At 41.3% G+C, this 25,425-nt stretch overlaps 1 protein-coding gene across 5 annotated transcripts; it reads right to left on the minus strand.

Moving 5' to 3' along the window:
• Positions 1-1,545: 1,545 nt before the first annotated feature.
• On the minus strand, positions 1,546-18,803 carry DDX43 (DEAD-box helicase 43). Of its 5 annotated transcripts, XM_027092468.1 has the most exons (17): positions 18,341-18,797; positions 16,437-16,492; positions 15,996-16,122; positions 15,061-15,186; positions 13,599-13,680; positions 12,493-12,649; positions 12,145-12,263; positions 11,444-11,545; positions 10,926-11,067; positions 10,282-10,382; positions 9,185-9,272; positions 8,397-8,524; positions 8,083-8,192; positions 7,260-7,398; positions 5,787-5,874; positions 5,103-5,258; positions 2,694-4,167 (listed from the first exon to the last, which is right to left on the minus strand). In XM_027092468.1, the coding sequence occupies exons 1-16, from the start codon at positions 18,738-18,740 to the stop codon at positions 5,142-5,144; spliced, it is 2,082 nt and encodes a 693-aa protein (XP_026948269.1). In that variant the 5' UTR covers positions 18,741-18,797; the 3' UTR covers positions 2,694-4,167; positions 5,103-5,141. The 5 variants fall into 5 exon arrangements, with proteins under 5 accessions (XP_026948287.1, XP_026948277.1, XP_026948269.1 ...); XM_027092476.1 differs by lacking the exon at positions 5,103-5,258 and having other exon boundaries at positions 1,552-4,167; positions 18,341-18,800; XM_027092486.1 differs by lacking the exons at positions 5,103-5,258; positions 5,787-5,874 and having other exon boundaries at positions 1,546-4,167; positions 18,341-18,800.
• Between the last annotated feature and the right edge of the window lie 6,622 nt (positions 18,804-25,425).

A 25,425-nucleotide genomic window follows, 5' to 3' on the forward strand; every position in this document is an offset into this window, starting at 1 on the left:
ATGGCAAGATGTGACACCCTTCAGGGCGAATGAAAGAAACACAGCAGGCCGGAACCGAGGCAGGAGCCGTACTCTCTAAGAAGACAACGCCAGTTCTGGACGGCACATGCCAGTTTTGCCCAGAAGCACCAAGCGGAGAGAAGGCAGTGTTGCAACCTTACAGGTGGAGACAAGCACAAGTCCTTGACAGGTGTTTTAAAAATGCAGACAGCCACGGTGAGGGCTGCTTTCCCCAAGCACCACTGCTCCCCAAAGCCAGACCGGGTTGCTTTAGAGGGTCGGCCACCTCTAAGAGGCAGAAGCCTCCTGCCCCAGATCCAGCTGTGGGAAACTGCAGAAGAGGCTAAGGCACGTGGCTTAGTGGTCTGATGAAAGAACAGATTTCTGCACCCAAGAAAAACATGAGTTCAGAAAGCTCTGTCTCTCCTCTCACCTGACATGCTTTCAGAGGTTGAAAAGACACACACAACCTCCGCTTTCCAAAGGACCTCTCCTTAGAGGAAAAACAGCATGGGACTGCGTGCGCACAGCATCTGGCTGAGGGTGAAAAGCGTCCCAGGCTTCCCGTGGGAATGAAAGCGCTCTTCCAGACACACCTGAACAGATAGAGCCTAACACCACAGCTTCTTGTCCAGAGTCTCTCAACTGGGAACACAGATCTGCTGTTGAAGAGACGGTGACGTGACCTACACATCCACAACTGTGGCTCAAACATCTGACGGCTACATTTTTTTTTCCCTCAATAGTATGTGGATATTTCCAGGGAGCAGGTTACCAATGCCTTAACCCCATCTGCCCCCAAACTCCAGCCTGATAACAAAACACTCCCCTTGACAAAGGGGGTTTGGTGTTTGATTCCTTCAAACCCTTTCTAAACTCAGCTTCTTAGGAAAAACCTCCATAAGCCACATACTTTAGAGCCTTCTTGGCGCCTAAACATCAACAGCCTTCAGCTGTGGGCAGTGAGACGCTCTCTGAATACGCACTCAATCTGCACGACTGCAAACACAGAGAGCACCCCGACGTGCCAACCACGGTCAGGTGTATGAAAATACGACCCCCTCAGAGTCTAGAGGATGCTCTCTGTACATTCAATTATGCATATTTTAAAAGGCTGCAATCTGCTAGACATGCATCGTGAGCACTGGTGAAAGCGTGGCTGCCACGGACACACCACGTTTTATTTAGTGAGAGTGGCGTCCTTGTCCACGGAAAGCATGCTCCATGGAACCGAGAACTTTGGCCCCTCCGCCTCCCCGCTTGCGGGGGGTCTGTTCTGACTTCTCTGGGTGTCTGCTCAGGTGAATCCATCCGTGAGACACTAAAACGCTCCACCAGGCCAGGCTGTCCACTGCTGCTTTTATTCTTTGAGGCTTAAGAAAGAACTCAGAATTAAAACTGAGTAAGAAGGTGATACCTTTGAACACAATATATGTCAAGATGGTCAGAAATTAGAATTCAAGTCCTTTCTTCTCTTTCCTTCCTACTCCCTGTTCACACTCTCTGCTCCCCCAACACACTGACTAGAAAATGTTGCAAAAGCTTGCTTTTGGATATAAAGCTTTATTTTCAAAGGATACTTTGGTTCTGATAGAATTAGATATACGGATCTGAGTTTTTGAACATAAAGAAAAAATCAGGTAATTGTTAATAGTTAAAAAAGTTGTGTTAGCAATCGTTCCCCCTGAAAGACAGGCAAGGTGCTCACAAGAACGAGCATCAGATGGTACTGGCCTGTGTTGCTCAAAGCCGTGCTTCGTTGCCGACCCCCCAGTGCAGAAGGTCAAGGCTGGTCAGAACTTCCACCCCAGGGCTGGACTCGGGGGCAGGAACCACACGGTCCTTGGCGGCTTTCTTGTGGCTCTCAATTAAGGATTAGTACTTCTGAAAACATGAGCCCCAAACCACTACGTACATCCATCTGTCAAAGCATTTCTGGCCCAGGAGAACGGCTGACGTCGTAACACGTAACTCTGCCCGCAGAATGAAGCGTGGATGGGAGGACCAGGGGCCGCGGCTCCCGGGAGGGGCTCTGCATGTGTGGTTCTGGACCCTCCACAATACGGCTGGGCGCATTGGACTGCCTCAAACCTCGCCTGACCTGAAACCTCCTGTTGGTGCATCCGGGTTTCCTCTACTACGTGTGCTGAGCAACAGAAACGGCAGGGGTCTCGGCGCCTGGAGCTGGGGACCAGATGTGACAAGTCTGGCACTGTAGTGACAGCTCGATCAGCCAGCAGATGCCGCCTGAGTGCCTACTGTGTGCCAGGCACAGGGCCGGCGAGGGACCCGCGTCAAAAGGACTTGCTGACAAGCGACAAAGCTGGCAGCAAAGCGGGGGTCTGTGTCCCCAGCAGACGGGTCTGCTCACGCAGGTCCGCCTCCAGCCGCAGGCTGCTGGTGCAGGGCTACCCCTCGCGTGAGGCAGCGTGGGATCACAGTGACTGCCAAGATTGCTGTCACCCACATTTGCAGGAGAACTGACTTCATGCTTCGCTGATGAGGCCATACATTGTTTTCCTTTCATTCTTTTTCTGATCATGCTTTTTCTTTCCTTTTTTTTTTTTTTTAGTCCAGCAGTTGGCTTAAAAGTCTGCATGTAAACATGCTGCATCAGGAGGATGTAATCCTCCTGACCTCAAAGATTTACCGTATTCATCAAGCTTTTTATTTACAGTAAAACTGAACAGCCTTCACGGGCTTAAGTGCAGCCGACATCACTGTGCATTAAGCACTGCACTTACCCATTGAAGACGTGCTCCAGCCTCACTGGAGCCGCTTGCCGCCCCTCATTTCTGGTCCGGTTTGTGCGCTGTGGTCGCTCTTCACCGGGTAGAAAAGTAAGGAGGGTCTCGTTTTCACTCGCAGGTCTGTGCCTGAAGCCTTGGCTGATGGTTTCTGCTCACTGGGGCTTACTGAAGCCTGGCCTGCTCTGCAGTTTGTAGTGTCCTCCGTAACGTCGGACAGCGTTCACCTGAGGCTCCTGTCCACGTGCAGCTGGACCTTCTTCTGCGAGATGCTCTTCTGGACCCTCTTGCTGAAAGATGTGATGCCCATGGGCCGGGGCAGCAGCGGGGCGGGCCTTGAACCGGCAGCAACCAGCCCACGGGACCCGGCAGCCCCTGGCTGCATCCCGAGCCCCTCAGCCCCGGGGCTGCCCTCCCCACACTCCCCAGCGTGTTCTGATCGTGGTCTTTTATAACCAGATGTCCAGTTTTCCCAGCACTACTTACTGAAGAGACTGTCTTTTGTCCCCACTGTGTATTCTTTTTACGTTTCATTCTGCACTTTTAGGGAAAGATGGGCTCCTAGCTGTTAGCCTAGCCCAGCTTCGCTGAAAACCTGTCAGTAGCCCAAATTAATGTTAGTATTTCACTAATTTTAATGCATTTTCACATAATGAAACTTATTACAAAAATTTATTCTCATTACATACACCTTTTGGTGGGTGTTTGTGGTTCTTGTATGATGAACGTATTTCCTCACTACTATTCAACTTCCGACAGATGATAACATGGTATAAGTAATTATCATGCAGGGAACAGAAAACTACACAGAACTATAAGGGAAAGTAGGGGCCATGATTAGTCAAAGCTTTCGGGGAAATGAATTTACCCAGGATTTACTTGATCCTCGAGCACTAGGCTAAAATTTAACAAACAGCTGTTGCATAGTTTGGCCCCATGAAATCTTTTTACTGTTTCATTTCAAAGTAGATAAAGTAGTAAGAAAAGTACCAGCAAATAAAACACTATGTGGTAAACACAAAATTAAAGGGCTATTGGGAAAGACGGATCAGCTTGTCTTTTTATCACAGAAAATAATTTATTGTGTTAACAGCATTTTCACTGCTATGACAACATCTGAACAAGCTTGAAACCCTTTAAAGATTGACCTTAATACAGCAACATTATAGGAGACAAAATTTACGTTTATTTCTTTTTTTAAAATAAAGATAGCAAAATGTGAAATTTTAATGCTACATTCCTTAATACCAATAAAAAATGTTCAACTCAAGTTTAAATACTTTTGATCTTATTAATATAAAATACTGAATTCTACATTTTAAACACTATTAAAGACTCAGTCATCTCTTCATACTGCCAGCGTGCTTCCAATACTTCCACAGTATCTTAAATAAATATATCTCAAAAAAAATCTTGAATTCTGAAAAATAAGCAGGAAAAACCATCAATTGATGTACTGTGCCGTTCTAACGGGGGTGAGGTGGTCTTTGAATCCCCTAGTGATTAGTGAAGCTGAGCATCTTTAACTTGTTGGACACTTATATGTCTTTGGAGAAATGTCTATTCAAGTCCTTTGCCCATTTTCTAATCAGGTTGTTTTTGTTCAGTGTTAGGAGTTTCCTATGTCATAGGCATTAGGCCCTTATAGATATGATTTTCTCCATAGTTTATTCATATGCTCCCTACTGGACATTTATGTCCAGAGGAATTGCTGGATCAAAAGGTATACGTGGGCTTCCCTGGTGGCGCAGTGGTTGAGAGTCTGCCTGCCGATGCAGGGGACATGGGTTCGTGCCCCGGTCCGGGAAGATCCCACATGCCGCGGAGCGGCTGGGCCCGTGAGCCATGGCCGCTGAGCCTGAGCGTCCGGAGCCTGTGCTCCGCAACGGGAGAGCCCACAACAGTGAGAGGCCCGTGTACCGGAAAAAAAAAAAAAAAAAAAAAAAGGTATATGTATTTACAATTGATACATTACTACCTGATTGCTCAGAAGAGGTTATACCAATTTACACCTACACCAATTCTATTGTATTCCATTATACTCTTACGACTGTACAACTTAAAAGTTTTTTTCTCATCTCTGAATTAATACTTCTAAGATATATATATATATATATATTTTAAACATCTTTATTGGAGTATAATTGCTTTACAATGGTGTGTTCGTTTCTGCTTTATAACAAAGTGAATCAGTTCTAAGATATATTAACTAGAATTTAGGTAACAGATAAAGAATAAGATCTCATTTATTGTGTTAGTGACTCTTAGAGATAATGCTGATTGTAATAAACACACTAACAAAGCCTAGTTAAGGAAACCAGGTGTTTGAAAGTTCATGTGTTATTCAAATTTTACCTCTTTTAAGTAGGCTGGTACCACTTTTCAATATAGACGTTAATAATAAAACATCTTGGGTTTTCCTTGGGGTCTTTCCCATTTATTTTCCATTTCTTTTTTCAGTTTATTTGCTTTATATCTCTCAGCCATCACCACAAGATCCTCTGGGACACTCTGAAGCCATTAAACGTGTTATTAGAATTGAGGTGATTCTCATTATATAACAGCTTTTCTACAATCTTCAGAGAATCTCCACAACTGATTACGTGACATCATCCAAACAGAATGGAATGTGTCCCTCTGCATATGCAACACCGAAATCTTCAAGGTATAAAAACCAGCCTAGTCTTAAAAAACCCCGTCAGTAAGTACGTGGCCCTCCTGCTAGCGTGGCCTTTCAGTTGCTTCCTGGTGCCTTTGCCTGGTGTCACTTTCTCACCTCGAGGCCTGAGTGTGTCCTCTGCTTCCTCTGTTCTCTGCAACCTCCACCCCACTGGGCTCTTCCTCAGCAGGGTTCAGTGACGCTCACCATTAGATCAGGTTCCCCACTTATATATTATAGTGCTCATCTTTGCCATGCTACAGCCCTCATAACACGCTTAATTGCTTGTTTAATATCTGTATTTCCTGACAGGCAGTAAAGCCCCAGTACTTGGCATAAATGAAATTTGAACCTTAGAAAACAGAGCTGCATCTTCTCACCTGGTTTGCTCTTTCCAGAATATTAATTAATTCACCAGCAATCTTCCAATCATTTCTAGTGATGAGGGTAACACATACCCCGGTCCTCCTTCAAGGGGGAAAAAAGTCAGTTTAATTTGATTTGTAATCTATATTCATGATTCAGCTAGCAAAACAGAACAAAAACAGCAGCAGCAAAACCTCAACTCTTTCACAAGCCCAACTACGTATGATACGTTACGATTTAGCCATTCAGGGACTTCTCTGGTGGCGCAGTGGTTAAGAATCCGCCTGCCAATGCAGGGGACACAGGTTCGAGCCCTGGTCCGGGAAGATCCCACATGCCGCGGAGCAACGAAGCCCATGCGCCACAACTACTAAGCCTGTGCTCTGGAGCCTGTGAGCCACAGCTAGTGAGACCGCATGCCACAGCTACTGAGCCCGCGCGCCTAGAGCCTGTGCTCCGCAACAAGAGAAGCCCCCGCAATGAGAAGCCCGCGCACCACAACGAAGAGTAGCCCCTGCTCGCCACAACTAGAGAAAGCCTGCACGCAGCAACGAAGACCCAACGCAGCCAAAAAATTAATTAATTAATTAATTAAAAGATTTAGCCATTCATATAAGGAAGATGTGGTACATATACACAGTGGAATACTACTCAGCCATAAAAAAGAACAAAATAATGCTGTTTGTAGCAACATGGATGCCACCAGAGATTATCATACTAAGTGAAGTAAGCCAGACAGAGAAAGACAAATATCATATGATATCATTTATATGTGGAATCTAAACTATGACACAAGGGACTTCCCTGGCGGTCCAGTGGTTAAGACTTTGCCTTCCAATACAGGGGGTGAGGGTTCCATCCCTGGTTGGGGAGCTAAGATCCCACATGCCTCATGGCCAAAAAACCAAAACAGAAGCAATACTGTAACAAATTCAATAAAGACTTTAAAAATGGTCCACATCAAAAAAAAAAAATCTAAAAAATAAAAAATAAATAAAATATGACACAAATGAACCTATCTATGGAACAGAAACAGAATCACGGACATAGAGAACAGGCCTGTGGTTGCCAACGGGGAAGGGGTTGGGGGAGGGATGGAGTAGGAAGTTGGGGTGAGCAGATGTAAACTTTTATATATAGAATGGAAAGACAACAAGGTCCTCCTGTATAGCACAGGGAACTATATTCAACATCCTTTGATAAACCATAATGGGAAAGAATATTAAAAAAATAGAATGTATACATATATGTATATATATATATGTATAACTGAATCACTTTGCTGTACAGCAGTAATTAACACAACACTGTAAATCAACTATACTTCGATTAAAAAAAAAAGATTTAGCCATTCAAACAGCAATTTGGAACCTAATCTGCAGTTGTTTAAACAGCATGTTATGGGGATTTTATGATAGTGCTCTCAGAGGGGAAAAAGGTCCTTTTTGTGAAGAGAATGGGGAGCCAGGCTGGATGGACCGACTTACCCTGCTCTCCCGGTGCGCCCTACTCTGTGCACATATTCTTCGATGTTCCGGGGAAAATCGTAATTATAGACGTGTGTGACATCATGGACATCGAGACCACGAGATGCTAAATCGGTAGCAATCAGTATTCGCACTTCCCCTAAAGAGTAAAGCCAAAAGAATACAGACACATGCTGGTACAAATGAACCCAAGACATATCTGTCCCCTAATCTGATCAGGTGAACTATCCTTGCTTTTAATATTAAAACTCTTTTAAGGACAGTGAAGACGGGAAAGGGTTACTTAGCCTTTTTTAACTGCTGGCAAGTTACAACACAATAGATTCCAAAATTCAAAGGGTCCATGAACCATGGCAGAGATATATGCCTCGCAAGTAAATTAAGATAACACCCTCACTGCAAATTACTGCCTTGATATCCAGGTTTTAAACATTAGCTTGAGATAGTTCTGAGAATCTGATGAATATTTAGAACAAGTATAGTTCTGGGATCTGCAAGCTGAGGGCAGATCTTAGACATGGGTTCCATGAAAAGGTGCCAACACTCAAGTAAGTCCAGGCACTGGACACTTTTTTTTTTGTTTTGTGGTACGCGGGCCTCTCACTGCTGTGGCCTCTCCCGTTGCGGAGCACAGGCTCCGGACGCGCAGGCTCAGCGGCCATGGCTCACGGGCCCAGCCGCTCCGCGGCATGTGGGATCTTCCCGGACCGGGGCACGAACCCGTGTCCCCTGCATCGGCAGGCGGGCTCTCAACCACTGTGCCACCAGGGAAGCCCCAGGCACTAGACAGTTTTAAACTGCAATACTAATTGTATAAATGTACCTGTTCTAAAGTTTTTTAGTGCTCTCTCTCGATCACTCTGTTCTCTGTTGCCATGCAGAGACTCTACTGATATATGCCGGATACTCAGGTCACTTGCTAAATGATCAGCCCTGAAGCAAAAGATAAAGTCAGGGGTCTAAGTGCTTATTCTCATACCACCATCAATTCATTACTGTTACTTCCACTGGCAAGAGTCTGAAGTAATGTGCATATTGTAAGACATACACACACCCCATATGAAATGCGTATACACATAGAAACAATGCCAAAACAAACCATGACTGATGATTTGAATGTAAAAAAAACATACTCACACAGCTTTCCGGCTGACAAATATTATGACTTTGTCTTTGGGAGACAGGCTCTCGATGAAAGTTTGGATATGCGATTGTTTCTCGTCTTCTGTGGTGACAATTATATTTTGTTTCACGGTACTTACAGCCTAAAGGACTCAGAGATCATAGTTCATCAATATTAATGGGCAAACCCCATATATTGGCTCGAAATCCATCTTATTTCTATCATTGGTTAAATGTTCTAATAAACTGCTAGCCGGAAAAATGGCAGGTCCTTGCAAAATCACCCATTCCTACCCAAGGATTTATGGCTCAGTCTTTCACTTTTTACCAGTGAGTCACCTATGCTAAGCTGGGAACTCTTGAATACGTGGTAGTGCGTTGAAAGCAGCTGGTTACTATTGTTGAAAAAGGAATAACCACAGTTTGAGGCCAAGCTTACAAAACTATCACCATGAATTTGGATATAGCCTTTGCAATAAAGATGTTCAGCTGATGACACAAAGAGTTTCTGTTCAATAAGTATTTTGACAACACAAAATTTCAAAGTATCGCTGGTACCATTTTATTGACCCAGAGATGAAATAGATTCTGAAGCATTTATCCTGTCTTTTGTGAAATCTCATGAAATGAGCCTAGGGCAATGACCCATTATTAATTACCAGTGATTTAAGTAAAACGTCTATTTTCATTAATGATTAGTTGAAAGGCCAATCTCAATTATGAAGTGAAAGGCCAGAGAGCTTTCAATGGCAAAACATTTCCATAATTAATAAGATATAAATAGTAATTAAAAACAAGCTTACAACTAGATCCAAAGTACCAACATACACAATCATGGGCTCTTTCAAATAAGATTGTGCGAGTCTACGGACAGCACATGGCCACGTTGCACTGGAGATAAAACGTAATACACAAACATTAAACATTTATTATAAAGCAAACATTACTAAATTTCCCTAAGAATGCTATGAACAAAATTACTCATGAAAGACAAACTTAGTACTTTTTAATGAGGCCAATTTCACAGAAAACATTTGCTTCACAATGAATTGCTCAACGAAGCTACTAGATTAAACCTTTAAATAAGTTTAATAGGTTTGTAAGCAAAAGGTGAAGAAGAGCTATACCTTTCTAATCTATGAAAAGGTACAATGAATTCAGGTGTTAGTTTTCTCTCGGCCTTTATAAATAAGGCAAAAAACCCCAGTATTTTTCATGCATTGTTAGCAGGCAAAACCAAATGTTCATGCCAAATAAAAACATTTTAACTGTACCGATGATTGGATATGTAAATTCAGTTGTTTCTTCAACCATATATTATGAAAGTAGCCACCTTCTGTACTTTCACACTAATTACAAAGATGGGAAGTTTAGTAAGAAAACAAAATGAATAAATCTAGTCTACTTCCCCAATCACATACTCTTCCGCTGCCTCAGCTTTATCTTTGCCAAAAAGTATTCTGGACAGGTGATTACTTTTTCCAATCTGAGACCCCACCCCCCGTGAAACAGTCTCCCCTGCATTTTTTTATAGAAATCTTATTCTTTTTCAAACATTTATTTATTTACTTAGGCTGTGTCAGGTCTTAGTTGCAGCACGTGGGATCTTCGTTGCGGCATGTGGAATCTAGTTCTCTGACTAGGGATCGAACCCGGGCCCCCTGCATTGGGAATGTGGAGTCTTAACTGCTATACCACCAGGGAAGTCCCTAGAAATCTTATTTTTAATTCAGGAAACCCAATAGTCATTGCTAAACTGTTACACTGAGTTGCTATACTAAGTGATGACATATCTTTCACCAAAGGATCTCAAAATACTTTTAAGAAAGGCTCTAAAATCAAATGGATTTGGTTCCACTGATTTCTACTTTGCAGACTAGCAAATTAAACATATACCTACCTTGTCATAACTGTCTGCCTGTCTGGGCGTACATCTAATAAAATCTTCATTATCTGGGGTTCAAATCCCATATCCAGCATCTTGTCAGCTTCATCTAATACCTGCATTAAAAATGATTAGATTAGGGGAATTCCCTGGTGGTCCAGTGGTTAGGACTCCGCGCTTTCACTGCTGAGGGCCCAGGTTCCATCCCTGGTCAGGGAACTAAGATCCCGCGAGCCGTGCAGTACGGCCAAAAAAAAAAAAAGATGGCTAGATTAGGTATGGAAGGTAGCTAATATATATGCTCTGCCTTTATGAATACTAAGGTAATTTTTTCACTTCCTCCATTACCTAAGCTATCTGTAGTTGCAACACAGACCGAGTTAAGTTTGCCAACTAACAGTTTCTTAATCTATTTAATGAAAAAAAAAATTTAAGTGTCTAAAATATTCATGTGGAATTCTTTTGTACTTACCTACATTTTCTAATATTTATATAATACTAACATGGAATGATCTTAAAATCTGTATTTTAACAAACTAGAGGGAATGAGAAACATTCCTAGGATTTAAAACCATTATGAAATGGAGAGCCATTCTAAAGGGTTTGATAAAGAGTTCACTTCTTCCTCCCAGGACCCTGAACCCCTGCTCCACGATTACCAGGTAAGTTACGCTCTTCAGGTGCACAAAGTTATTCATTTGTAGATCGTGGAGTCTTCCGGGAGTGGCAATAATGATATCGACACCTTTCGCTAAGTCTTTTATTTGTCCATCTCTATCGCCACCACCATATATACAAACACTTAAAAAAAAAATACGGAGGTTCATGTTCACGTGGGGACTATCCCATCACAATTCAAAATCCCAACCAACCTAAGCATTTGGGGTATAAAATAAAAAGCACATCAATCAGAAGTCTCGGGTAGTACAGTATTGGCCCCTTTCTGAGAACCATCCACACCCACCAATCCACAGGGACGTGTCCTGTGAGAGCCACATTCGCATCCTTGTTATCTGACCCCACCACCCAGGTTACAGTCGATGTGGATCAGGGGTAAGTAAGCCTGACCCACGCTGAGCCAATCAGCTTCTCAGGATGTGTGAAAATAATGGGGAGGATGTCGACAGCTACAAATGGTTAGAAGGCTGATGCAGGAATGGTCAAAGAAAAGACTCACCTTTTAAGACCTTTATATGAATATTTACGGCACTCGGCTTCCACTTGCAGAGCTAGTTCTCGAGTCGGGGTGAGGATTAACATGCCCGGCCCATTCCTGGCTCTTTGGAGAGAAAACGCGTTAGTAAAGTAGCCATCTCAGATACACAGGACCTTCATTCAGTGCCTGCAATGAGGGAATTGCCTGGCGGTCCACTGATTAGGACTCCGAGCTTTCATCTGCTGAGGGCCTGGGTTCAATCCCTGGTCAGGGAACTAAGATCCCATAAGCCTCGAGGTACGGCCAAAAAAAAAAAAAAAAAAAGGCAGCAATGAGTGTCAAAGCCACAAACAAGCACCACACATAAAAAGTGGAGAAATAAAGAAAAACAGCCTAACAAAAAAATCCTAGGGTCCAGACACCAGCCTTTTCATTAAACAGGGCCAGAGCTTTCCTGTGTCAGATATTCTCACAGAATTGTACTGGACACGGTGATTTAAACAATTTGTTTCCAGTGTTTCACTGTTAAGACTTCTGGTGGATACTACCTATTGCTTCCTAAAAATGTTCTGTCCATTTATAGCTTACCAGGACAACAAAAGTGCATTCGCCCGAGACTAGGCGTTACCTTTCGACCAAGGCAATCGAAGAAACTTTCATTGCATTTTTGGAATCCATATCTGTTAAACCCCTAAAGGGAACCCAGATGTAATCATTCTTACAGAGGTTGTGAGTCAATATGAATAAATCCAGGCACTAAGTACGTCAATGTCTTCCCCGTTCCAGTCTGAGCTACTCCTATAAGATCTACTCCTTGTAGAATGATTGGCCATGCCTGTGACTGAAACAGAACGAGAAATATTAAAATAAAAAGTGCATTTCTCTCTGTCAAGAATTCCTTCCTCCTCTCCCAGCCCCAAACTTCTCAGCATTTTGAGTGCTAGGCAGTGGTGGAGGTGCTGGGGCGGGGGACACTTATAAGAGACAGCTGCTCCCTGGTATTATAACTTCTAACGACCAGAAATTGAGGGGAGAAAGTCGATGAAATGTTAGAATTAAAGAAAGCATACCTGAATTGGTGTGGGCCTTTGAAAACCTGCCTTTTGAAGGTTTCTCATAACTTCAGGATAACAGTGAAATGCATCCTCAAAATTACCAATAGGGTTGGGAAGAGGACGTTTCTCACCACCTTTCAAGTCATCACACATTATATTATAATTTTCCCTCCTTTAAGGAAAAACAGAACAAGGATTAGTGGCTTTGGTCACTTTACTCCCCAAACAAGAAATTTTTTCCAACATTAGTTCAGGTCATATCTAGAAATTCAACTGCAACTGATTAAAATTAGACTGCTGGTTAAGTTACAGTAAAACGTAATAAGAAACAGAAGCAAGCTCATTTTTTTTTACCAGAATAGTTCCAGAGAAGGAAAAAAATTACACTGTATGCATGAATGGGCCAATGAAAATTTCATGGAAAGGTTAAGAATAGAGCCTGAAAATTATATGCTTCATGAATCAAAGTCAGATTTGGCAAATGCCTGAGGGCCTATAATGTTTCACACACATTTCCTTAATTAATCCTCAACAATACTTTGAAGTGGGAATTATTCTCATTCGACAGGTGATCGTTAGTCACTTGTCCATGCTCAGGGCCCTACCCCAGTCCTAGAATAACTGCTCTGTCTGCTATACCATACTACCTGAGTTTTATAACAGATGTTAATAGAAAAAATGTTGCCATTATGACCTATAATTCCAGATAATAAGGACCAAAGAGTAAGAAATTTTTCTAATATTCAGATATCAGATCAATTTCTCATGATTTTCAACACTTGTAGAAATAATTCTCAAAAACGGCTAATACAGCAGGCACCAACCACGTGTCTCTTTTTAAAATTTCAAATTCAGTTCCTCAATTATATTAGCTACATTAAGTGTTTAATAGCCACATATGTATAGTAACTACTCTAGACACAAATATAGCCCATTTCCCTCTTCACCAAAAGTTTTATTGGACAGCAATGCTCTAATGTATATGATATAGGGGGCAACCAAGTTTTCTTTTGAATAGGAAGCTACAGTTTTAAATGCAATCATTTCAGATCTTTTCCTAATGGGTTAATTTACCAGCAAAACTCTACAAATACTCAATAAAAAGTAGTAAAACTATTCACCTCCAATTGTCTGCTTGGTCTTGTGACATTGAACTTGTTGTTTCTGACTCCACGTAAAAGTTTTTCTTAATTGGAGGTAAACCTGGGACAAAACCAAAATTTTAACTTGGGTGATTAATGAGCACTTACATTTCATTGACATTTATTCAAAGCAACAGAAATCAAACTAAAATATGTATCAGGTTCACCTTGCACAGATAATAGTTCTAGACAGCTGTCCCACACTTTGCCAGCCAAGCTTCTGCCAGCCTCTAAGAGATCTCCATTTTTGCCTTGTCTTTCAATTACATTTTTCACCCAAGAAAGAGATCTTTAATAATTAAATATGAAATAAAAGAAACCATGCTTCACAAGACACACAGCCATCACAAGTGACGAATCTTCTCTCATAGTAAGCTAACTTTCTTTTCTTTGAGGGTCCATCCCATTACTGTTTAGGAATAAAATATTTATCCTTATTCTATCCTCTACTTTGAAGCTACTTTGTTTTCTTTTCTTTTCTTTTTTTTTTTTTTTTTTTGAGGTACGTGGGCCTCTCACCGCTGTGGCCTCTCCCGTTGCGGAGCACAGGCTCCGGACGCGCAGGCTCAGCGGCCATGGCTCACGGGCCCAGCCGCTCCGCGGCATGTGGGATCCTCTCGGACCGGGGCACGAACCCGTGTCCCCTGCATTGGCAGGTGGACTCTCAAACACTGCGCCACCAGGGAAGCCCTGTTTTCTTTTTTAAATGCTTATCATACTTCCACCAAACTTAAATCCTTTTTCTGTTCCCCACCTCCACCCAAATCTCCCAACACGTGTTGTTGAGATGGCATGGGATAGGCTGACCACCAGAGTGGAATGAACCCTTGTTAGTATTTGTCACATGGTAGTGTTCACTGTTTAACTTTAAATAAATGATGTTGTCTCACTGCCTCATTCTGATCAAATTAATGCCTGAATTTACTCTGAAATTCAGTGAATAATGTAGAACATTATACTCCATATATAATTCCAAGTGAAAATTAAAAAAACCCATTTCTTCAAGAACTGTATGGTCTTATTAAATGTTTTTCCCTTTTTATTTTGCCCTTCTTGGCCAGGACACTCCAAGATCAATTTTTGCTCAGTCATAGCAAAATGTTAACTCCTGGTTGGCATGTTTACTCACTGTACCATCAATTTCCCTTTGCTGTACCATCAATTTCCCTTTTGGCCCAATTTTCTATTTTTATTAAATTTGTGCAGCGAGTTACCTCAAATAAGACAAGGTATAAGTAAGTTTTAACTTTCCATTTGTAACGTAAACTGCAACACAGACATAGAAATATCATGTCCTAGAGACTAATTGCAGCATTTCAAATTCTACTGTCATTTTGTATATAGATTTCATTACTAAGAGCAACACATTTTTTATAGAGGCTAACACCTCAATTACTAGGAACAACAATACCACATATAAGTGTTGGGATCCAGCACTAACCTGCCCACTTTTTTTTGCTCCATTTCAAAATATTTTCTCGGCACTTATCCCAATCAACCAATTTCTGATTTCCTGAAACATCTTTCCTTGCATCTTTTCCATCCGAAGGTTGGACAACAGCAACATCTGTTAAAAATATTCCAAATTAGTTTCCAAACAAATCCTACCAGTATAAAATCCAAAACAATTTTATTATTTTCTGTTTTAATAATCCAACAATAATAATGCTTGAAACATTAAATTTAGGAATTTAGTACAACAGTGCCATGACAGTTCTGGTCATGGTTTGCCAGTTATTTACTTCAGATTTCGGAAATGCAAAAAAAAATTACTGGAGCAGCTAAAAAGCATGAGAGACTAGTGTCTGATAATAAATAACACATCACTTATCATTACAATAATTCTGTGTGGCAGATGTTACCCCAGGTAAACAGAAGAAACAGTGTCTTAGAGGCTTTTTAGAGGTTCTTTCCCAAGAAACACTAAGAGGAAATGCTGCCATCTGAACCCAAGACTCTTCTCCTTGTTGCTTCTGGAAATAGTTCAATAATGGCTTTTTCTCTAGTCCAAGTAGATCTGAGATTTTTTAAAATATCCAAATAATTAGGCAGTTTTCAAAATCAGTCACATTCCAGGGAAGGGACCATAGACAGGAGGCCAGGACTAACCCTTGCTGTACCATCAATAGTGAAGTGTATTAAAAGGTTATTTTGTTTTTACTCAAAAGTAAAACTGCTAGGCTTAACAGCAGATATTAAGTGTCTTAGTTTGAGGAAAAGTATCCTGGATTTCATAGAAGAAAATTCTGTAACAGACTAGATTTAATGATGGCAAGCCAAAGCTTTGTTATCAGGAAAAGCAGTTATAATATGGCTTATCACACTGAATAAAACATTTAAAATTTTACAGGGCTTTAGTGGGCAAAAATTACTTACCAACTTTGGGTTCCGTTTTGTAGTCTTCTTGTTCTTGAACAAGATTATCTATCACTGTTTTCGCTTTGCTCTGCATTGCCTTGGTGCCAAAAATTCTTACTTCCGCTTCAGGGTACCCTTTTATTATCTAGATACAAGGGGGGAAATAGGTGAGATAAGTCCCTTCACCTTCCCCCCCCCCCCCCCCCCCCCCCCCCCCCCCCCGCCCCGGCCCTCAACCTCAAATAGAATAAAAGTGTAAAGGAAATACAGGACTGCTATCAATCAGCATCTAAGATATAATGAATGGACTACAGCTTAGGTGAGTTCTTAAAAAGAAGTATGAAGCGCTTTGGCAACTTACCTAAGTTACAACAGTATGTTAATAATTGAAGAGAAATTAGAGTTAGGAATGAACCACAGTTCATCCTCTTTAAGGATTTAAGAACCCGAATAATTTACCTGTATTTTGGTGTATGTTGAGCTCTGGATCTCTTTTATTTTTGACCCACCACGCCCTGTTTTTAAAAATAAAGGAATTAAAAAAAAATTGAAATCAATTATGGGGAACCTACTACCGACTTTGCTCAAAGCCTTCTCTTCCCAAATCATCTAAACAAAGGCTCCTAGGGTTCAGTAATCACTTTCAGTTTGGAAAAAGGGAAGCAGGCGCTTTCTATTCCAAATTGTGGTGGGTGGTAGGAGGTTCCTTTCCCAGAGGTAGATACTAAGGATTCACCACCAGACCAAGGAGAGACTAATTGGATCCAAAGTGTTGGCAAGGATGTGAAGAAACTGGAACCCTTACACACAACTCAACCAAAAAAGTCCAATTAAAAAATGGCCAAAGGTCTTGAATAGACCTTTCTTCGAAGACATATTTATGACCAACAGGTGTATATGAAAAGATGATGAAATCATCAGAGATATGCAAATCAAAACCACAATGAGATATCACCTGTTAGAATGGCTCTCATCAAAAAGACAAGGGATATGGGGCTTCCCTAGTGGTGCAGTGGTTAAGAATCCGCCTGCCAATGCAGAGAACACGGGTTCGAGCCCTGGTCCGGGCAGATCCCACATGCCGCAGGGCAACTAAGCCCGTGCACCACAACTACTGAGCCTGTGCTCTAGAGCCCGCACACGACAATGAGAAGCCCACGCACTGCAACAAAGAGTAGTACCCACTCACCACAATTAGAGAAAGCCCGGGCACAGCAACGAAGACCCAATACAGCCAAAAATAAAAACAAATAAATAAATAAATTTATTAAAAAAAAAAGACAAGGGATAACAAGTTGGCGAGGATGTGGAGAAAGGGAACCCTTATGCACTGTGAGCGGGAATGTAAATTGGTGCAGTCACTATGGAAACAGTATGCAGCGTCCTTTAAAAACTAAAAATAGAACTACCATGTGATCCAGCAATCCCACTTCTGGGAACTTACACACAGAATTGAAACTAGGATCTCAGAAAGATATCTGCATTCCCATATTCATCATTATTCACAATAGCTAAGAGGTGGAAATCACCTAAATATCTGTCAACAGATGACTGGATGAAAAAAATATGGCATATGCATACAGTGCAAGTTTTCAGCCTTAAAAGGAAATTTTGCCATTTGTGACAACACATATAAACCCTGAGGACATTACACTGAGATAAGCCAATCACAAAAAACTGCAGATTCCACTTCTATGAGGTGTCTGTTGGCTGCCAGGGATGGGGGAATGGGGAAATGAGTTGTTGAGAGGTAGATTCAGTCGTGCAATATGAAAACCTTCTGCAGATCTACCACACAACGTTGTTCTTAGGGTCAACAACCCTGTAAATGTATGTTGTTTACCACAATTTTAAAAGGGGGGCAAACCTTACTTCCAATCATTTCCAAAATGATTTTCAAAAACGAATTTGTAAGACTCACGCTATACTAAGAAAAAGAACACTTTTTTCGGCAGATTAATCATATTCAAGTAACAGAAACTAAGTGCAAGGTATGGTTAATGTTCCGAGCAGCCCTTTAATACCCTACGCCTTCTTATCTTGGGTTAATGGCTCTCCCCGGTGCTCAAACGGACTGACTCCTTTGTTGTTCATTTTGGGGTAAGCTGCCAAAGCTCTAACCTTTCATCCCAAAGATTTCTTAAGTCTAAGTGCTCGCTCTCCCAAAACATCGTCTCTGTAAACTATACAGAGATGCATTAAACACCATCACTCTAGCACCAAAGCGTATCAGAAAGGTCCGGTGGGGACCCGAGCCGCCCCAGTGGCCGCTGATTGGAGGCGAGGCGGGCGGGGCGGGGATGCCACAGGCCCCGCCCCGCCTCGCCCACCCCGGCCCGCCCGCGCAGGCTCTCCGCTCTCACCGATCACCGCGCCCACCCAGCTGTTCTTCAGGCTGAAGGAGAGCGGCGGCTCCTGGAAACCAGCGCCCACGGGCTGCTGGACGCCGGAGTGGCCCCTCCAGCCGCCACCTCCGCCGGCCTTCTGGCCTCCGCGACCGCCTTGGCTCGGCTCCTTCTCCGGGCTCCTTTCCGGAGCCCGAAGCAGCGCCGCGCCCCGCCGAGAAGCAACGACCCAGGAGGAGGCGTTGGCGCCGGCTTCCGGCCGAGACATGGCTCCACGAACAGGATCCGGCACCTCCGACGTCTTCCGGCAGGCCCTGCACACACGAGACGCCGTCGAAGGCTGGTCCACGAGGGCGGCCACGCAGCCGCTGCTCAAGGCGCCCCCGCGCGCCGACGCCCCGCCCAGGCCGCTGCCCATTGGCGGACGCGGCGCTGTGAGAGGGGCTGGTCCAATGGGCTGCCTCCATCCTGCACTCCCTGCATCCTGTCCGCGCGCTTGAGTGAGTCCTTGCGCGGGCCTTGTCCTTCTCTGCTGTGGGCTGTTCGGGCCTCTCTGTGCTTTCCGGCTACACACCCGCTCCTGGGACCCGCATCTCAGGGGCGCAGAAAGCGCAGTCACGTTTAACAGCCGGACCCGATACAGTCGTTAAAAATTTGAAACAAAAGGTTGACAGTAGCATTCACCATTGCTGTGTGAGCAACACTTTGATATAGTTAAGCATATGTTAGGTTTTAAAATGGTGGTTGTCATAACTGGAAAAGATACATGTACCCCAACATTCATAGCAGCACTATTGTAATAGCCAAGACATGGAAGCAACCTAGGTGTTCATCCACAGATGAATGGTTAAAGAAGATGTGATATGTATACACAATGGAATACTACTAAGACATAAAAAAAGAATGAAATAATGCCATTTGCAGCAACATGATTTGACCTAGAGATTATCATACTAAGTGAAGTAAGCCAGACAAAGATAAATATCATACGATATTGCTTATATGTGGAATCTAAAAAAAAAAAAAAGATACCAATGAACTTATTTCCAAAACAAAATAGGATCACAGACATAGAAAAGAAACTTATAGTTACGAAAGGGGAAGCAGAGGGAGGAATAAATTAGGAGTTTGGGACTAAACTATATACACTGCCATTTGTAAAATAGATAACAACAAACTACTGTATAGCACAGGGAACTATACTCAACACTTGACCCAAATGCTTGCTGTAATTCAAGGGCTAATGAAATAAATTGAATAAATGCCCGAAGCACTCCCATTTTTGCAGGCTGGCTCTGTGGCTGGACATATTATTCCAAGGATGCAATCCAGATGGGAGTGCCCCTACTTTGATTAGAATCTTCAAATTCTCTGAAGAGATCTCTGTTTGATCATGTGTTAATCAAACATAGTACACATCTATTATAATGCTGGGTACTGTGGTCTGTGCCCAGTATTGAAAAAAAAAAAAAGTACTACTCACATTCCATCCTGGGTTGAATGGGTTAACATGAAATTAACTATAACTCTTAATGCAATAAACCCTGGACTTAATCGGATTACAATGTTATTGCAGCACCCAGGAAACACATAAAAAGATTAATGTTTTATGTATTTAGTTTCCTTTCTCTAATCCTTACTCTGAAGTGGGTTGTATTAATGATCTTTAAAAAGAAGTTTTGATGGATTAGACTTGCTAATATTTTGTTGAGGGCATTTGCATCTGTGTTCATGAGAAATAGCTCTGTGCCTTTCTGGCAATGTCTTTGTCTTGTTTTGGTATTAGGGCCATGCTGGCCTCACAGAATGAGTTAGGAAGTTTTCCCTCTTCTTCTATTTTCTGGAAGATTTTGTACAAAGTTAGTATAATTTCTTTCTTAACTGTGTGTTAGAAGTCATCAGTGAACACATCTGGACCTGGTGCTTTCTGTTTCACAAGCTATTAATTATTGATTTAATTTATTTAATAAATGTAGGCCTATTCAATTTGTCTTTTTCTTCTTTTTTTTTGAATTTTTGAACTTTATTTTATTTATTTTTTATACAGCAGGTTCTCATTAGTCATCCATTTTATCCATATTAGTGTATACACGTCAATCCCAATCTCCCAGTTTATCCCACCACCACCCCCACCCCGCCACTTACCCCTCTTGGTGTCCATACGTTTGTTCTCTACATCTGTGTCTCTATTTCTGCCCTCCAAACCGGTTCATCTGTACCATTTTTCTAGGTTCCTCATATATACATTAATACACAATATTTGTTTTTCTCTTTCTGACTTACTTCACTCTGTATGACAGTCTCTAGATCCATCCACGTCTCTACAGATGACCCAATTTCATTCCTTTTTATGGCTGAGTAATATTCCATTGTATATATGTACCACAACTTCTTTATCCATTCATCTGTCTATGGGCATTTAGGTTGTTTCCATGACCTGGCTACTGTAAATAGTGCTGCAATGAACATTAGGGTGCATGTGTTTTTTGAATTATGGTTTTATCTGGGTATATACCCAGTAGTGGGATTGCTGGGTCATATGGTAGTTCTATTTTTAGTTTTTTAAGAAACCTCCATACTGTTCTCCATAGTGACTGTATCAATTTACATTCCCACCAACAGTGCAAGAGGATTCCCTTTTCTCTACACACTCTCCAACATTTGTTGTTTGTAGATTTTCTGATGATGCCCATTCTAACTGGTGTGAGGTGATACCTCATTGTAGTTTTGATTTGCATTTCTCTAATAATTAGTGATTTTGAGCAGCTTTTCATGTGCTTCTTGGCCATCTGTATGTCTTCTTTGGAGAAACGTCTATTTAGGTCTTTGCACATTTTTTGATTGGGTTGTTTTTTTTTTAATATTGAGCTGCATGAGCTGTTTATATATTTTGGAGATTAATCATTTGTCTGTTGATTCGTTTGCAAGTATTTTCTCCCATTCTGAGGGTTGTCTTTTCATCTTGTTTAGAGTTTCCTTTGCTTTGCAAAAGCTTTTAAGTTTCATTACGTCCCATTGTTTATTTATTTTATTATTATTTTTTAATAAAGTTATTTTATTTTTGGCTGCGTTGGGTCTTCGTTGCTGCATGTGGGCTTTTCTCTGGTTGCAGTGAGCGGGGGCTACTCTTCGTTGTGGTGTGCAGGCTTCTCATTGTGGTGGCTTCTCTTGTTGGGAGCACTAGCTCTAGGCATGCAGGCTTCAGTAGTTGTGGCACACAGGCTCAGTAGTTGTGGTGCGCAGGCTTAGTTGTTCTGCAGCATGTGGAATCTTCCCGGACCAGGGCTCAAACCCATGTCTCCTGCATTGGGAGGCAGATTCTTAACCACTGCGCCACCAGGGAAGCCCTTATTTTTGTTTTTATTTCCATTACTCTAGGAGGTGAGTCAAATAAGATCTTGCTGTGATTTATGTCAAAGAGTGTTCTTCCTATGTTTTCCTCTAAGAGTTTTATAGTGTCCAGACTTGCATTTAGGTCTCTAATCCATTTTGAGTGTATTTTTGTGTATGGTGTTAGGGAGGGTTCTAATTTCATTCTTTTACATGTAGCTGTCCAGTTTCCCCAGCAGCACTTATTGAAGAAGTTGTCTTTTCTCCATTGTATATCCTTGCCTCCTTTGTCATAGATTAGTTGACCATAGGTGTGTGGGTTTATCTCTGGGCGTTCTATCCTGTTCCATTGATCTATATTTCTGTTTTTGTGCCAGTACCATACTGTCTTGATTGCTGTAGCTTTGTAGTATAGTCTGAACTCAGGAAGTCTGATTCCTCCAGCTCCATTGTTTTCCCTCAAGATTGCTCTGGTTATTTGGGGTCTTTTGTGTCTCCATAAACATTTTAAGATTTTTTTGTTCTAGTTCTATAAAAAATGCCACTGGTAATTTGATAGGGATTGCATTGAATCTGTAGATTGCTTTGGGTAGTAGAGTCATTTTCACAATACTGATTCTTCCAATCCAAGAACATGGTATATCTCTCCATCTGTTTGTGTCATCTTTGATTTCTTTCAACAGTGTCTTATAGTTTTCTGCATACAGGTCTTTTGTCTCCCTAGGTAGTTTTATTCCTAGGTATTTTATTCTTTTTGTTGCCATCATGAATGGGATTGTTTCCTTAATTTCTCTTTCTGGTCTTTCGTTGTTAGTGTATAGGAATGCAAGAGATTTCTGTGCATTAATTTTGCATCCTGCAACTTTGCCAAATTCATTGTTTAGCTCTAGTAGTTTTCTGGTAGCATCTTTGGGATTCTCTATTTATAGTATCATGTTATCTGCAAACAGTGACAGTTTTACTTCTTCTTTTCCAATTTGTATTCCTTTTACCTCTTTCCTCTCTGATTGCCGTGGCTAGGACTTCCAAAACTATGTTGAATAATAGTGGCGAGAGTGGACATCCTTGTCTTGTTCCTGATCTTAGAGGAAATGCTTACAGTTTTTCACCATTGAGAATGATGTTTGCTGTGGGTTTGTCGTATATGGCCTTTATTATGTTGAGGTAAGTTCCCTTTATGCCCACTTTCTGGAGAGTTTTGTCATAAATGGGTGTTGAATTTTGTCAAAAGCTTTTTCTGCATCTATTGAGATGATCATATGGTTTTTATTCTTCAGTTTGTTAATATGGTGTATCACATTGATTGATTTGCATATATTGAAGAATCCTTGCATCCCTGGGATAAATCCCACTTTATCATGGTGTATGATCCTTTTAATGTGTTGCTGGATTCTGTTTGCTAGTATTTTGGTGAGGATTTTTGCATCTATATTCATGAGTGATATTGGTCTGTAATTTTCTTTTTTTGTAGTATCTTTGTCTGGTTTTAGTATCAGGGTGATTGTGGCCTCATAGCATGAGTTTGGGAGTGTTCCTTCCTCTGCAGTTTTTTGGAAGAGTTTGAGAAGGATGGGTGTTAGCTCTTCTCTAAATGTTTGTTAGAATTCACCTGTGAAGCCATCTGGTCCTAGACTTTAGTTTGTTGGAAGATTTTTAATCACAGTTTCAATTTCATTACTTGTGATTGGTCTGTTCATATTTTCTGTTTCTTCCTGGCTCAGTCTTGGAAGGTTATACCTTTCTAAGAATTTGTCCATTTCTTCCAGGTTGTCCATTTTATTGGCATAGAGTTGCTTGTAGCAGTCTCTTAGGATGCTTTGTATTTCTGTGGTGTCCATTGTAACTTCTCCTCATTTCTCCTCTTTCATTTCTAATTTTATTGATTTGAGTCCTCTCCCTCTTTTTCTTGATGAGTCTGGCTAAAAGTTTAACAATTTTGTTTATCTTCTGAAAGAACCAGCTTTTACTTTTATTGATCTTAGCTATTTTTTTGTTTCTATTTCATTTATTTCTGCTCTGATCTTTATGATTTCTTTCCTTCTACTAACTTTGGGTTTTGTTTGTTCTTCATTCTCTAGTTCCTTTAGGTGTAAGGTTAGATTGTTTATTTGAGATTTTTCTTGTTTCTTGAGGTAGGTTTGTATTGCTATAAACTTCCCTCTTAGAAGTGCTTTTGCTGTGTCCCATAGGTTTAGGATCATCGTGTTTTCGTTGTAATTTGTCTCTAGGTATTTTTTGATTTCCTCTTTGATTTCTTTGGTGATCTCTTGGTTATTTAGTAATGTATTGTTTAGCCTCCATGTGTTTGTGTCTTTTTACATTTTTTCCCTGTAATTGATTTCTAATCTCATAGTGTTGTGGTCAGAAAAGGTGCTTGTTATGATTTCAATTTTTTTTAATTTACTGAGGCTTGATTTGTGACCCAAGATGTGATCTATCCTGGAGAATGTTCCATGCGCACTTGAGAAGAAACTGTAATCTGCTGTTTTTGGATGGAATGTCCTATAAATATCAGTTAAATCTACCTGGTCTGTTGTGTTATTTAAAGCTTCTGTTTCCTCATTAATTTTCTGTTTGGATGATCTGTCCATTGGTGTAAGTGAGGTGTTAAAGTCCCCCACTATTATTGTGTTACTGTCGGTTTCCTCTTTTATAGCTGTTAGCAGTTGCCTTATGTATTGAGTTGCTCCTCTGTTGGCTGCATAGATATTTATAATTGTTATATCTTCTTCTTGGATTGATCCCTTGATCATTATGTAGTGTCCTTCCTTGTCTCTTGTAACATTCTTTATTTTAAAGTCTATTTTATCTGATATGAGTATTGCTACTCCAGCTTTCTTTTGATTTCCACTTGCATCGAATATCTATTTCCGTCCCCTTACTTTCAGTCTGTATGTGTCCCTAGGTCTGAAGTGGGTCTCTTGTAGACAGCATATATTTGGGTATTGTTTTTGAATCCATTCAGCGAGCCTGTGTCTTTTGGTTGGAGCATCTACTCCATTCACGTTTAAAGCAATTATCGAGATGTATGTTCCTATTACCATTTTCTTAATTGTTTTGGGTTTGTGTTTGTAGGTCCTTTCCTTCTCTTGTGTTTCTCACTTAGAGATGCTCCTTTAGCATTTGTTGTAGAGCTGGTTTGGTGGTGCTGAATTCTCTTAGCTTTTGCTTGTCTGTAAAGCTTTTGATTTCTCTGTCGAATCTGAATGAGATCCTTGCTGGGTAGAGTAATCTTGGTTGTAGGTACTTCCCTTTCATCACTTTAAATAAATCGTGCCACTCCCTTCTGGCTTGTAGAGTTTCTGCTGAGAAATCAGCTGTTAACCTTATGGGAGTTCCGTTGTAAGTTATTTGTCGTTTTTCCCTTGTTGCTTTCAATAATTTTTCTTTGTCTTTAATTTTTGTCAGTTTGATTACTATGTGTCTCTGCGTGTTTCTCCTTGGGTTTATCCTGCCTGGGACTCTCTGTGCATCCTGGACTTGGGTAGCTATTTCCTTTCCCCTGTTAGGGAAGTTTTCAACTATAATCTCTTCAAATATTTTTCTCGGGTCATTTCCCTCTCTCTTCTCCTTCTGGGACCCCTATAATGCAAAATGGTGTTGCGTTTAATGTTGTCCCAGAGGTCTCTTAGGCTGTCTTCGTTTCCTTTCATTCTTTTTTCTTTATTCTGTTCTGCGGCAGTGAATTCCGCCATTCTGTCTTCCAGGTCACTTATCCATTTTTCTGCCTCAGTTATTCTGCTATTGATTCCTTCTAGTGTATTTTTCATTTC

Source organism: Aethalodelphis obliquidens, unplaced genomic scaffold (assembly GCF_003676395.1).
Source record: "Aethalodelphis obliquidens isolate GAN/ISIS:26980383/991018 unplaced genomic scaffold, ASM367639v1 scaffold3, whole genome shotgun sequence".
Taxonomy (NCBI): Eukaryota; Metazoa; Chordata; class Mammalia; order Artiodactyla; family Delphinidae; genus Aethalodelphis; species Aethalodelphis obliquidens.

What these genes read in the sequence shown, in the direction of transcription:
- DDX43 (XM_027092468.1), bottom strand. Translation starts at nt 18,740, where the DNA reads ATGGGCAGCGGCCTGGGCGGGGCGTCGGCGCGCGGGGGCGCCTTGAGC. An exon ending in GAGCAAAAAAAAGTGGGCAG is followed by an intron (nt 13,681 to 15,060) that starts GTTAGTGCTGGA and finishes GTTTTGTCCCAG; the next exon opens with GTTTACCTCCAATTAAGAAA. An exon ending in AGGCAGACAGTTATGACAAG is followed by an intron (nt 9,273 to 10,281) that starts GTAGGTATATGT and finishes TTTTATCTCCAG; the next exon opens with TGCAACGTGGCCATGTGCTG.